This window comes from Scyliorhinus torazame, chromosome 7 (genome assembly GCF_047496885.1).
Source record: "Scyliorhinus torazame isolate Kashiwa2021f chromosome 7, sScyTor2.1, whole genome shotgun sequence".
In the NCBI taxonomy this organism is placed as follows: Eukaryota; Metazoa; Chordata; class Chondrichthyes; order Carcharhiniformes; family Scyliorhinidae; genus Scyliorhinus; species Scyliorhinus torazame.
In genome coordinates this window covers 140446787-140462294 of record NC_092713.1, presented here as the reverse complement: position 1 = coordinate 140462294, position 15508 = coordinate 140446787, and the positions used below count along the sequence as shown (strand labels likewise).

The window sequence follows — 15508 nt, the reverse complement described above, 5'->3', positions numbered from 1 at the left end:
CAGAGGGGAAATAACAAAAATTAAATGGGTAGACAGTAGCTATCAACTGTCAGACTGTTTTACGAAAAGAGGGGCTAGTTCACAGAAACGTTTGGATATTGTTAATGAAGGGCGCTTGTTTCTGTGATTTTTCTTTCTCGTCCAAACAAAATAAAAGGGGGGGAAATCATGTGTGTGTTTTTGAGTTTCTTGAAATTTTGTTTTCACCTAATTATTTTTTTCTCCAAGGAAGGGGAGACTGTTAAGTAATGAGTTAAGAGACATTGCAATTAGTTGTCTCATTTATGTTAAGTATCCATTAATTGACACTGATAAAGGGGCTTCAGGGGGCCTCTGTCAGGTGATGTGTAGTTAGAGTTTTGTGCAAAGTCTGTTGGAATGAAATAAATGTGTGTTTTGTGAAAAAGGTCCAGAACTTTAGACTTTTCATATCACAGCAACTAAAACGTCTAACAACTATTGATCTCCTAAGTACTACCTCTGCTGTGTGGCATTGAGCAATTGGAGAAAACCGCCAAACAGATCTACTCAAATGTATTACAAAGTAACACAGTGCAGGTTACGTTCATGGCCATTTGAAGTTGGGTTTTTTAATGCTAAATAATCATATGAATTAAGCAAAAAGTTAATTTTAATGAATTACATAGAATTTACCCTGCTGGTATGTTAATGTTTATGCTCCACATGGATCTCTTTCATCTAACCGTTACCTGCATGTCCTCCTATTATTTGCTCCTTCATCTACTTATCTAACTTCTCCTTAATTGATTCCTTATGGTAGGTAGAAAGTTACGCATTCTAACAACCCGCTGAGTAAAGAATTTTCTCCTGAATTCCCTACTGGATTTGTTAGTGATGACCTTCGTTTTGGAAGTGGAAATAAGTGGAGTTATCAGATCATTTCAATTAAGCAGTTTAAAAGAGTAGGTGGCAGTTAACTATGTGGACGTGAAGTTGTTGATTACTTTTGTTTCAAGTGTTTCTACCTCTTTACAGCTATATTGTTGATGCAACTCACTCCCTTTCTCAGTGGAATACTGCAGCAGTTCCAGATAAATGACCAAACAGCATTTCAACAAATAACCAGCCTCTGCCCCAATGTTGAGAGCAATGCACCACAAACATGGAAAGGCCATATGCCAACCTGATATACTTCAGTATTCTGATGAATTTATTTTTAAAAGGTTTGGCAACGGCAAAAAAATATAACTTGAAAGCAGCTCTGACTCAGATTGATGATCAAAGGCAACTGCATAAGTGAAATTCCATTTTTATTCCATTAGATTTCAAGGAAATGACATGCAAACAGCAGCCGTTAAATTGGGGGTGCTGGTATTTATTTCTTGAAGAGGGAAATGAGCATTGATAATGAGCCACTTATCTCTGGATTTTTAAAACGAGGGCTGGATTCTCCGTTCCTGAGGCTAAGTGCTGATGCCAACGGAGGATCCGTAGTGTTTCACGACAGGTAAATCACCCTCACCGATTCTGCTACCGGTGAGGGGCTACCACCGGTGTCGCGTGAAACACCCGCGGAACGCACGAAAAATGGTTGGAGAATAGCCAGGTTCGTGCTGCACATGCGGAGGGCTAACAGGATGCAGCTATGCAGCCCCCCCCCACACACACACACACACACACATCGATCGCGCTGGAAAAGATGGCGTCAACTGTGCTGGAACACATATCCGCCCACCTCGACCCCACAGCCCATCTCCTGGCCATCCCCCACCTACCCTCCAGTCCTGGCAGAAGCCCCCCGGCCAGCGGCACGGATCTTGGCTGAGTGTTGCGGTGCTGGACACTGCCCGCACGTCCTCTCTCTCCCTCCGCAGGTGCCACGCCAGGCTCACGACTGCTGAGACCACACATGGCCCGCGCCATCGGAGGCGGAGCATCTCATGTGGGCCCACTGATGACAATCCAACGGGGTTGCGACTGCACGCGCCGTGCATCTCGGTTACGTCGATTTGGAGGGGGGCGGAGCATGGTGACCCGGCGTCAAACCGGTGCCTGCCACGATTTCAGCATCGGGAGCCACTCTCCGCCCGATCACCGTTCCGGATTCCGCTGCCGGGCTACAGAGAATCCCGTCCAATTTGTTTCAAGTACATTTCCCGGTTCTGTCATCAGGGGCAAAATTCTCCCCCAACGGCGGGATGTCCACTGACTGGCGCCAAAGACGGCGCCAATCAGACGGGCATCGCGCCGGCCCAAAGGTGAGGAATGCTCCGCATCTTTGACGGCCTAGCCCCAACATTGAGGGGCTAGGACGACGCTGGAGGGATTTCCGCCCCGCCAGCTGGCGGAAATGGCGTTTGTTGCCCCGCCAGCTGGCGCGGAAATGCGGCGCATGTGCGGGAGCGTCAGTGGCCGCTGTCAGTTTCCCGGCGCATGCGCGGGAGCATCAGCGGCCGCTGTCAGTTTCCCGCGCATGCGCAGTGGAGAGAGTCTCTTCCGCCTCCGCCATGGTGGAGGCCGTGGCGGAGGCGGAAGGGAAAGAGTGCCCCCACGGCACAGGCCCGCCCGCGGATCGGTGGGCCCCGATCGCGGGCCAGGCCACCGTGGGGGCACCCCCCGGGGTCAGATCGCCCCGTGCCCCCCCCCCCCAGGACCCCGGAGCCCGCCCACGCCGCCTGGTCCCGCCGGTAAATACCAGGTTTGATTTACGTCGGCGGGACAGGCAATTCCTGGGCGGGACTTCGGCCCATCCGGGCCGGAGAATCCAGCAGGGGGCCCCGCCAACCGGCGCGGCCCGATTCCCGCCCCCGCCCAATCTCCGGTACCGGAGACTTCGGCGGGGGCAGGGGCGGGATTCACGGCGGCCAACGGCCATTCTCCGACCCGGCGGGGGGTCGGAGAATGACGCCCCAGATTCGGAACATGTTTCTGCATGTTTTCAGGACAGTGAGGCCTCTCCTCCTTTCTCCCTGCACGATGTGTAGTTGGCACTCTAATAGAAAGGGTTGACAGAGGTCACAATAAAGACCCCGCAGACATAAAATGAATAAATGGCCAGTTGACGTGTCTTTATCGGCAGGGGCTGAAGGAGGATTGCAGCTGATTTTCGACTTTCAATCACAATGTCACACCTGGCCAAATATCCTGATTCAGTTACATAACATCCAGCTGTCCATCAGTCTTACCACATTGGCAAAAAGTTGGCATAAACCGTCAATCAAGTTAATATGGTTCTGTTTGTTCATGGGATGTGGGCTTCGCAGGCTAGGCCAGAATTCATTGTCCATCCCAAGTTGCCCTTGAGAATATGGTGGTGAGCTGCCTTCTTGAGAAGCTTCAGTCCATGTTGTGTATACCTACAGTGCTGTTAACCCAATGACATGTAAAAACGGCGATATAGTTCCAAGTCAGGATTTTGGGTGACTTGGAGGTGAGTTGCAGGTCGTGGTGTTCCCGTGCATCTGCTGCCCTTGTCTTTCTAGGTAGTAGAGGTCAAGGGTTTGGAAGGTGCTGCCAAAGGAGCCTTGGGGAGTTGCTTGGTGGGAATATATAATAATTGCATAAATATTATGCACTGACAAAAGTGCCCCAGGACTAGGCAGCTTTACTAAATCACTAATTCTTTATTTCAATTCATCTGCCTTCTAACACACTGCAGTAACTCTTATATTCAGCTCATTTCCTGATTCATAGGATGAGGTATTCCAGCTCGAGCCCAACCAGCCGCCGGGATTGTCCAGTCACGGCCATATTTTCCATGAATTGCTGTAGTTACATTCACTTTCAACCAAATCATAATGAATCACCAATCATTCAAAAAAGGATATATTAAGTTCATTTGGTGCGACTGACATTATAGGCCCAACAGGACCCGCCTCAAGGCAATCAGCCAGGTGGTCTACCCCTGCACCCGCCTGCAGATCATGCCGGTCCGACACTCAGAAAATGGCCTCTAGGGGACCCGGTTTCAAGTCCACATGTAGTACCCCCGAGAAGATGCTAAAGACCTTCCCCCAATACCTCTCCAACTTCGGGCAGGACCAAAACATATGTACATGGTTTGCGGTCCCTTCCCGCACTGCTCACTTGGGTAAAAAGGCAACAGGCATTGATACAAAAACAAAAATTGTGGCAACACATTCATTTTAATTGTCTATACCTGATCGGCTAATGACAGAGGGAGATTGTCGCACCTTGCCAAGTTGGCCTACACCCTCCCTACCAAGCTAGTGCAGTTGTACCTACGGAGCGGCCGCCCCCCCCCCCCCCCCCCCCCCACTCCCCACCCCAGTCCCGCGCCACCTGCAGCCCCAGATACCTGAAGTGGGTTGCCGCCCTGCAATACATCAGCCCCCCACTCCTGCCTCCACTCCCGGCCGGGGCATCATAAAATATTCTCTCTTCTCTAAATTTAGGTTTTCCCCTGAAAACGTCCCGAATCTTTGACGAAGTCCCATCATGTTCCCACTGATGTACACGGCTCTGAAATATACAGCCATAGATCATCCGCATACAAGGATGCCCTGGCCGGGATTCTTCCATCCCGCGGCCTAGTTCTGCCACTGGCGTCAAAAGCAGCACCAGCCACTCCGGCGTCAGGGGGCCTCCAGGCCCATGTTTTCACCCCTTCCTAGGGGGCTAGTACGGCGCTGGAGTGGTGTCTGATGCTCCGGCGCTCGAAAGCCGGCGCACCACGGCCACCACGAGTCCGCGCACGCGCACCACGGCTGGCGCAAGCCGCGCATGCGCATGGGTTCCCGTCTCCGCTCCGACTCCCAGACAATATGGCGGAGCCCTACAGGGGCCCGGTGTAGAGGAACATAGGCCCCCCACAGAAATAGCCCGCCTGCTGATCAGTAGGCCCCGATCGGAAGCAAGGCATGGAGGCCCCCTCCGGAGCCGGATCCTCCCCCCCCCCCCCCCCCACCAGGACGCCCCGCAGCCAGATGTCCGAGGTCCCGCCAGGTGGGACCATACGTAACCCATGCTGACGGGACTCGGCCGAACTCGGCGGGCATTTGGCCCGTCGTGGCACGGAGAATTGCCGGGGGGGGGGGGGGGCGCGCGTTCAACGGCTCCAGACCTGCGCGACAGCGATCCTGCGAACGCCCGGGAATCAGCGGGCTGGCGTCGGAGCGGTGTGGCGCGATTCCTGCACACCCGCCCCCCCCGTGATTCTCCGACCCGGAGCGTGTTTGGAGAATCCCGACCCCTATGTTCCATCCCGCCTTGCAGTAACCCCTTCCACAGTCCCGAACTCCTTAGAGCGATGGCAAATGGCTCCATTGCTAATGCAAATAGCAAGGGGGACATAGGACACCCCTGCCTGGTACCCCGGTGTAGACCAATGTACCCCAAGCTCATATTATTTGAACACTTGCCATTGGTTCCCTATACAATAGCTGTACCCACTCCGTACACTTCGGTCCAATCCCAAATCTCTCTGGGACCGCCATTATGTTACCCCACTCTACCCGATCGAACATCTTTTCCGCATCCAGCGCCACGACCACCTCTGTCTCCTTTCCCTGTTTAATAACCTTCTGACATTCGAAAATAACTGCCTTCCTTTCACAAACCCTGTCTGGTCTTCCCCTATCATCTTCGGGAGGAACTCCTCTAGCCTAGCCGCCAGCACCTTCGCCCGTCTCTTGGCGTCTACATTCAGTAACGATATGGGCGCATACGGTCCACACTCCGTCAGGTCCTTGAACTTTCTTTTCTAGTTTTTTCCAATTAAGGGGCAACTTCGTGTGGCCAAATCACCTACCCTGCACATCTTTTTGGGTTGGGGAGTGAGACCCACGCAGACATGGGGAGAATGTGCAAACTCCACACGGACAGTGACTCGGGGCTGGGATCAAACCGGGTCCTCGCCGCCGTGAGGCAGCAGTGCTAACCACTGCTCCACCATGCCACCCTTGGGTCCTTGTCCTTCTTTAACAACAGGGAGATCGAGGCCTGTCCCAAAGTTTGTGGTAGCACCTTCCTCCCTATCCTCAAACATCCCCACCGTCAGCGGCGTCAACTTGTCTTTTAACTTCTTATAATACTCCACTGGGAACCCATCTGGTCCTGCCGCCTTCCCAGATTGCACCTTCCCAATTGCCTCCGTTACCTCTTGTCCCCCCCACCAACCTGGCCCTATCTTCCTCCTCCAATCATGGATACTTCAATCTGTCCAGGAACTCCCTCATCCCTCGTTCCTCTCCCGGTGGCTCCGACCTATACAGCCTTTCATAAAATTCCTCAAACACCTTATTAATCTGCTCCGGAGGCACCACCAATTTTCCAGTCCTGGACTATCTCCCTCTCTGCCACCTGTCATGATATTCAAACACTCACATCATGATAGACAGACCAACAGACAAATCAGCACACACAACACGACAGCCAATCACAGACAAGGACAGAGACAGTATAAGAGAAGAAACACGACACCTGGTGGCCAGTCCATCTAGAGACCAGGACAAGGACAGGACCTGATTAACAACGCACTCAGGGAGTCACCACGTGCAGAGTATCACGACAGAACTGTAAATAGCATGTTAGAATAAAACAGCGTTGTACCAAATGCAACCGTGTTGGCTCATCTGTACATCAGAACACCCAACACCACACCACCTCCCTCCGAAACTAGCCTGCCAACATGCGCCCCACCTTCTCCCCATGTTCGTAAACTGCTCCCCTCGCCCGCCTCAGTTGGCATTCCCATAGACAACCAGTCAAAACTAGCCTGGATTTCCTTCCTCCTGTCCATCAGGGTTGGATCTGCATCCTCCGCGTACCTCCTGTCCACCTCCAACATCTCTCCCAACCTTTGACGCCTTTATCCAACTTGGTCTTAAACGATATCACGTCCGCCCCTCACTACCACCTTCAGGGCTTCCCACACCTCCCCTGTACAGTTAAATCCTACGTACTCCTCCTTCACTTTCCCGATCTTATCACAAAAGCTTCGGTCCCCCAACAACCCCTCATTCATTCTCCATCCTGGTCTCTGCGCTACCCCCTTCTCCAGGATCATGTCCGCCCAATGCAGCACATGGGCTATGATTGCTATCAGCAGTACTCTGATCCCCTAATCCCAGCCAGCAACGCTTTCCCTACCACAAAAAAAATCTATCCTTGAATATACTTTGTGAACCGGAGAAAAGAATGAGTACTCCCGCTCCCTCGGGGGCAAAAACCTCCATGGGTCCACCCCTCCCATTTCCATCATAAGCCCAGCCAGCACATTTGCCCCCACAACTGGGTCAGTGAGTGTGGCTGTGATTTGTCCAGCCTTGGCTCTTGCAACATATTCCAATCCCTTGCTACTATGTGAGTCCAAGTCCGGAATGGCCCCAGCACCCTCCTCACAAACCCTGCATCACCCCGGTTAGGGCCATATACACTCGCCAGTGCCACCAACCTCCCCTCCAATGCCCCTGTTACAATCACACGGTAGTCTAATGGTTAGCACTGTTGCTTCACAGCACCAGGAACCCGAGTTCAATTCCCGGCTTGAGTCACTGTCTGTGCGGAGTCTGCACGTTCTCCCCATGACTGTGTGGGCTTCCTCTGGGCGCCTCGGTTTCCTCCCACAAGTCCTGAAAGACATGCTGTTTGGTGAATTGGACATTCTGACTTCTCCCTCTGTGTACCTGAACAGGCGCCAGAGTGTGGCGACTAGGGGATTTTCACATTAACTTCATTGCAGTGTTAAGGTAAGTCTACCTGTGACACTAATAAAGATTATTATTGTTCTTATTATATACGCTCCTGGCCCGCTACCATCTTCTCAACCTGGAACCTCACTTTCTTGTCCACCAACACCACTACCCCCCTGAGCCCTGCTGCCAAACCCAGAATGAAATACTTGGCTCACCCAGCCCTTCCTGAGCCTCACCTGGGTCTCTTGCAACATGGCTACATTGGTCTTTAAGCTTTTTAGGCGTGCAAACACCTTCAATCTTTCCACTGGCCCCTCAAACCCCTCACATGCCATGTTTCTATTCTAATCGGGGGGTCTCTCACCTCCCCCCTCCCACCCCCCCTATCAGCCATCATCGTACCTCCGGGCCCTGCCCACTGGGCCTGGCCCACTCGTCCCTTAGTCGCCATCAAACCCCCCCTCCCTCCCAGAATACCCCCATCCACTTCCTCTCCAAAACACCTCTCCCAGCATCGATCACATCCCCCCACCTTTCACACCTCCCAGGCCCATTGAAACCAGTTCGACCAGGCTCCAATGACCGTGGCCCCTCCCTCCAACACACTCCCAATCACTAGCCAACTTAAGCTTGGTCGCGTCGAGGCCCCTGCCCAGGCCGCCCCTCCTCCCAATCCCCTTCCCTGTGCCCAGTCCCACAAAAATACCGATCAGATAAACAGCTAAACAAACCCAGTGCAAACACACAAACCCCAGAAAACCAACATCGTGAAAAATCCCAATTCCTACCCTTCCCAAACAGGTAACCTCACACCTTTAAATCACGAACAAAAACATGAAATCGAACTATAAACAGCCTCCCCTCACCCTACCCTCAGTCCAAGACCCGTTCCCAGTCCCGTTTCTCATTTCTTCCCCAGTCTTTCAGCCTTCACAAAAGTCTCCATCGACTCCACTGTCTCGAAGTAAAAGTCCTTTGAGTTGTAGGTCACCCTCAACTATGTTGGATACACCACGCTGAACCTCACTGCTGTACAGTGCTGCCTTCACTTGACCGAAGGCTGCCCACCATCTCGCCAGCTCCACGGTTAAGTCCTGGTATATGCGCGTATCGGCTCCTGCCCACTGCACCTCTTAATAATAGTAATAGTAATCTTTATTGTCACAACTAGGCTTACATTAACACTGCAATGAAGTTACTGTGAAAAGCCCTTAGTTGCTTCTGTTTCACTCAACTCAGGACCTTCTCTTTCACATGGTACCTGTGAAAACAAGTTATTACCACCCTTGTCAGTTCATTCGCCTTCAGTTTAGGCCTCAACGACCGATGAGCCTGATCCAGTTCATGCCGGGAGGGATCTTCCCCCTCCCCCAGCAACTCCGCCAACATCTTGGCTAAATACTCAGTCGGCCTCGGGCCTTCCACCTCTTCGGGCAGGCCCACAATTCTTAAGTTCTGCCGTCTTCACCTATTTTCCAGATCCTCCACCTTCGCTCTTAGTCCTTTGTTGGCCTCCACTACCCTCCGCAGCTCCTCACCAATCAAGGTGAACTGGTCGCTATGCTGCGACAAAGCCTCCGCCACCCCCTTCAGCGTCTCTCCCTGCTCCCGCACCTCAGCCAATGCCTTCGACACCGCTGCCTTCACCGGGGCAATCGCCTCCTCCACCAACACATTCATTGCTGCCATTATTTCCTTCCTCATCACCCCATGTGTTTGGCAAACTGTTTCTCAAATTCCACGGCCATCACTTTGGTCATCTTTTCCACTGTGAAGGGCGCGGCCCTACCCAGCGATCCAACCAACGCCATTTTTGAAAATTCGTTCATGGGATGTGGTCAGTGGGAGAGATTGGTCATTCTGTATGGCATTAACAACTCACGGATGACAGTTCATCTGGTTGGGGGCTGGTGGACCCTCATATCTGCAGCGTATGCTGACCCCTACGCTGGTGACAAATCTTTCCTCAGCCACCCTCGCGACCTCCAGGTACCGTTCCTCGGACAGGGTGAGGACTCTGATGTCCGGCATCAAACTACCCGTCCGCGCCCTCTCCCATCTGCTGTGGGCCAACTTCTCCTGTGGGGACACAGGAGGGGAGGGGTTGGGGGGGGGTGGTCGCGTTAGCCTCACACGGCGTTCATCGCAGGAGTGGGTGGCCTGGGGGGGTGAATGGGGGGTGTAGCGAGGGTGGCACTGCTGGACATTGGTGGGCCAGGGCACAAAACAGTGCTGGGTGGGGACAGTGCCAGACGCATTTTCGTAAAGGGGGAGTCGGTGGGGCGGGGGTCCAGTGCCAACCCACCCGTGCGGCCCGGTGGAGGTCATTGATCTTCTTACAACACTGGGTATCGGTCCACTTGGTCACATTCCCCAAGCTGACGGCCACTCCTCCCAGGCACAGACTGCACTGTGGCTGACCCTTCGAGACACTTGTGGGAGGAGCAAGGCATCCCTTCTTACCTCGACCGCGTCCAATAACCTGCCCAGGTCATCAACCCCGAATCGTGGGCTGGTCTTCTCGGAGGCATGGCTGCAAGCTGTGTGGGGTTGGCTGTGTAGGAGCGGTTTAAGTGCTGCTCCCCCTTTGTTAGTTGGGTCTGGTGGCTGCGGTCGCTGGTGGGACCATCATTTGCAGTGTGAAGCTCGCACAGCCTCTTTATGTGGGCCAATTAATGTTTCATAGCCTCGCCTGGCCAAGCATCAGGAAGCTTGCGACAGTTCGCCCTCACTACCACACTGAGAAACATTTCTGTTAAATCGCGCCATATGTAAACCACAGCCAATTGCGTGCACTGCTAATTCCCCTTTTGTTTTGCAGTTGACCATCCCCCCATGGAACCTTCCAATAATGTTTCTGTACCTGTCAGACATGCGGACAAGATGGGATTCGATGAGGTAAGAGAAAGGGCCACACAGTCATTGCTGAACATCTGGTCAGAAGCAATTACTGAAGTATGAAAGACCATGAAGAGTAAGAGCTAAAAAGCCAACTTTTTAGAGTGATGTTTGCTGTAGCAAACCAGAATCCAATCAGTAGAATTTGGGTCTAAATTAGCTTCAGGAGGTACAGGCTACTGCTCAGAATTAAATTACTTAGTAACTGACTATTCCACAAGGATAATAATCTTCCAGGAATGTAATATATCAATCTTACTGTCCAGTCTGTTGGTTAAACTCATCCATGACTGTTTTAGCTATAGTAATGTAGTTGTGGTGGCATAAAATACTATATTAACATGTGACAATCGATTGAAAAGCTTATTTACAGCTGTGATATAACAACAAAATGAACATACTGATATTACTATGAAAACATTTATTTTAGCACTCCCTTGGGATTGAGGATGAGTTGCTTCCACTCCAGTTTGATGCGTTCAAAGATGGTGGATCAGCTCAATGCGTGATCTGCAGCCTCTGCCACACGTGGGCAGGTGGTGCTTGAAGGATCGCTTAAGTGGGATGTTTGGAAGTTTGTTTGCTCTTTCCGATGCCTTGACTTGGGCCTCTGCGTGTTCCCGAAGAAGTCGCTTGATTTGTTTGGTGCCTTGCCGAATAAACCTTGACCATTTTGGTGGTCACAAGCCAGTGTCTCCCCATGAGGAGGTGGGGATGTTTGATATCTTCAGGGATGTTATGAAGACATCCAGAAGCATTTCCGCTGTCCTCCTGGGAATCTCCTGCCACAACTGAGTTCCGAACAGAACAGTTGCTTTGCTGGTGCCTGGCATACGAGCGATATGTTGCGCCCAGCGGAGTTGGTTTTGAGTGAGTAATGACTCACTGTTAGACACGTTGGCTTGGTAGAGGATGCTCCCCGTTGAACTGTCTTTCTTGCCACTGCATTTGGAAATCCAATGCTGGTGGCATTATAAATAGAACAGTGCGTGAAACATTAGCTTGCCCTCTAATTATTAGTACTGCATCTGGAAATTAATTTGATACATTTTGTCAGCAAAATCAATCCATTAATTAAAAAAGGACCTGACTAATGAACTGGTTAATTAATTAATAGAATCTGTGTTGTTGCCTTAACAGCAGTTAATTCAGATTGTATTTAAATCGCTCCCTTGGCTCTTGGTAAATGTAATAGCTGATGTAGCGTTTTTCTTTCATTGCTCATAATATTGCCTCTATAAAATCGGGATGTGTGAAAGTCTATCACATTAGTCACAATTGAAAGTGTCACCCATGCAAATCCTGCAAAACACTCAAACTTAATTGCCTCAAACCTAAGCAACAACAAACCAGAGGAATCAATGAGGAATGTAGGAGTGTGCTAAATAACAAGTGTCATTTTCTGCTGGATCCACTGCCTCTCCCCATGGGGAGGATCGGTATTTTATAAATAGTTTGTCAGTCGGCAGCCTTTCTTCAATGAAGGCTGCTTTTCACTACCGGATGTGTCCTTCCACAACAAATAGGTTCCGTGGACTTAAAGGGGCAGCTGATTAAATCCTATCCTCCCAACCACTACCGAGAGGTGTAAGTGCAACCCAAACCAACTTGCCTTCTGATCCACTCTTGTGCCCTAGCGACTGCTCAGCCCCTCCAACAACACTGTATCAGAGAGATGGAAATATGATACAGGGAGAACTGCAATGAGAAACCCATTTTTGCTCACAGTGTGGAATAGCCCCTTGGAACTCCAACACACTGTACACCACTCTCCGCTATCCCTTCTTACAGAACCCCGCATATTCACTTATCTGCCCTAATTGAAGCCATTCCCAAACATAGCCATGAATGCTCTGAGTATTCTGTCCGCCCAACGGATCTTCCGATGGTCATGATTGGAGCCTTACATATGGCATTGAGCTCAGGAATTGCCGATACACCAGCTCTTCCATTATTCCCACCCATCCTACACCAACACCATGCCAGAGCCTGTCAACTTTGGCACAGGATTCAAACTTGCCACAAGCGATGCTTCTGGGATAAGGATAAAATATTGGGTGCCGCCAACAACAAATTCAGCGTTGAATTACTTTCTTAAGGCTTTGAGTAATAAATATGTTTGTGGGCTGCACGGTGGCACGGTGGGTAGCACTGCTGTCTCACGGCGCTGAGTGCCCAGGTTCGATCCCAGCTCTGGGTCACTGTCCGTGTTTCGCCCCCACAACCCAAAGATGTGTGTGCAGGGTAGGTGGATTGGCCATGCTAAATTGCCCCTTCATGGAAAAAATTAATTGGGTACTCCAAATTTTTTTTTAAAAATATGTTTGTAATTTCATTCATTATGTATTCCATCCCACATCTGACCTCAAAAACTGCAGAGCTAGAGATATTTACTGGGTCAACTGAGAGAGTAGTGTGATAATCCTGTTGACTCATCGATTGATGAGTTTTGCAACAATGTCAATTACTCATTGATGATGAGTCTTATGATAATCCGGACTCACCAAATGACAAGAGTAATGCGATAATCTCATTGGCTCATCAATTGATGGAGAACGATCAACAGATGAACTTTCTTACACTTTGAATGGTATTATGGGATCTTTCCCATCCACCTGAAAGAATAAAATTATTTGACTTTGAATCAGTATTACTTATCTTGTGTTGATGAGTGGGTAGTGGCTGTGAGAATGTTACGACAACTGATAATTTAGCCATTGACGCACAATCATTTTTTAAAGACTGGTTCTAAACAAAACACAGCAAGTATTCAAAGCAAGTGGTTTACCTTGTGTGTTAAGAAAATTTCCCCAGTGTGCCTCATTGAAGGGATAAAACATCAGCGATGTATAAACGCACTCAAAGTGGCAGGTATCACCACCAAGTCAGTACCCATAATCAGTTAATGTGAACTTGTGTTTAGATCTTCATGATAAACCTCAAGCGCAGGACAGACAGGAGGCAACGAATGTTCCACACACTTTACGAACAGGACATTGACGTCAAAGTGGTAGATGCTGTAGATGGGAAGTAAGTACCGAATATAAAGAAAAAACATGTAGACAATCATCCCATATAGATTCCATTTACCCAACAAAGAGTGAAATTCTATTACTTTCCTTCAGCGTGTACTGCTTTTGGTAAAATGTTATTTATTGGAGAAAATTTATTGGAGGCAGTGCACCTCCACTCGCGGTTTTTCCAACGGTGTGGGGTGGCTTCAATGGGAAATCCCATTTACAAGAGGCGGGAAGAGAGAGTCCCACTGCCAGCGGACGGCGGGTCGCTAAGAAAAACGCGGCTGGAGTCAGATGGGAGGGGTGGACCCTTGGAGATTTGCAAGCCGGGGGCTAGGGAATTTTCATTCTCCTCGCACGTTCATAAGGCCTATTCCCGGATCGACTTTTTTGCTGATTGCGAGAGGAGAGGATACCGAGTACTCGGCGATAGCCATTTCGGATCACGCCTAGCATCGGGTAGACCGAGAGCTGGGGGAGGAGAGGGACCAGCGCCCGTTGTAGCGCTTGGAGGTGGGGCTGTTGGCGGACGAGGAGGTGAGCGAGCGGGTCTGAGGAAGCATAGAGAGATACCTGGAGGTCAACGATAACGGGGAGGTCCGAGTGGAGATGGGAGGCGCTGAAGGCAGTGGTTAGGGGCGAGCTGATCTCCATTTGGGCCCACAAGGAGAGGAGAGAGCAGAGGGAGAGGGAGAGGCTGGTGGGGAAGATGGTGAGGGTAGACAGGAGGTGCCGGAGGAGGGACTGTTGAGGGAGAGGCGTAGCCTCCAGGCCGAATTCGACCTGTTAACCACCAGGAAGGAGGAGGCGCAGTGGAGGAAGGCCCAGGGGGCGATTTATGAATATGGGGAAAAGGCATGTCGGATGCTGGTGCATCAGCTTTGGAAGTGGGACGCAGCTAGGCAGATCGGGGAAGTTTAGGACAGGGGAGGGAGTGTGGTGCAGAGTGGGGTTGGCATCAATGGGGTCTTCAGGGACTTTTATGAGGAACTGTATTGGTCCGAGCCCCCACTGGAGGAGGGAGGGATGGGCCGCTTTCTGGACGAACTGAAGTTCCCGAAGGTGGAGGAGGGACTGGTGGCGGGATTAGGGGCCCCGATTGGGCTGGAGGAGCTGGCCAAAGGGATAGGGAGCATGCAGGCAGGGAAGGCACCAGGGCCGGATGGTTTCCCGGTCGAATTTTACAGAAAAACGCGGCTGGAGGACTAGAAAATCCAGCCCCTGGTATCTTTTTCACTTGACTTGGGTGGCTGCTTGGTTGTTAATGCAGCTAGCTGCTGAAATGGGCCATCTTTCCACTGAAACTCAGGACTCATTTGCTACTTGCTGGAGTTAAAATTAACTTTAAAGGTTCCAATACAATTATTTTATAGCATGATAAATAGACCCTATATTATTATATTTTTTTTAGAAAATATTTTATTGAGCCATTTATAATTTTAACATTTTGAACAACAGAGATCCAACACACACAAAAAACCCACAATAACATACGCAACTCCCCCCAGCCCTAAACCCTAACTACCCATACATTAGATTCCCTGCTCTTATTTGTCACTTCCATGCCTCCCCCTCCCTGCTGACAGTCAATTCTCCTTGAAGAAGTCAATGAACTGCTGCCACCTCCGAGCAAACCCTGTAATGAACCCCTTAAGGCAAACTTAATTTTCTCCAACAAAAGAAACCCTGCCATGTCACTGAGTCAAACCCCTGACTTTGGACGCTCCGTGTCCCTCCATCCCAGCAAAGTCCATCTCCGGACCACCAGGGAGGCAAAGGCCAAAACATCGGCCTCTCGGGTTTTCCGACCCTCCAAATATTGCCATCTCTGGACTCATAGAATCATAGAATTTACAGTGCAGAAAGAGGCCTTTCGGCCCATCGAGTCTTCACCGGTTCTTGGAAAGAGCGCCCCACTGGGCTAAATCGCTGGCTTTGAAAGCAGACCAAGGCAGGCCAGCAGCACGGTTCAATTCC

The 15508-nt window shown here is 50.6% G+C and overlaps 1 protein-coding gene across 2 annotated transcripts in view; it reads left to right on the top strand.

The window, feature by feature from the left end:
• Positions 1-15508, top strand: part of LOC140426608 (procollagen galactosyltransferase 2-like) — a 313431-nt gene that overhangs the window by 255780 nt on the left and 42143 nt on the right. For both annotated transcript variants that reach the window (XM_072511594.1, XM_072511593.1), the window contains 2 exons: positions 10438-10514; positions 13438-13544. In XM_072511594.1, coding sequence (XP_072367695.1) covers positions 10438-10514; positions 13438-13544 — 184 coding nt within the window. The remainder of the gene's footprint in view (positions 1-10437; positions 10515-13437; positions 13545-15508) is intronic.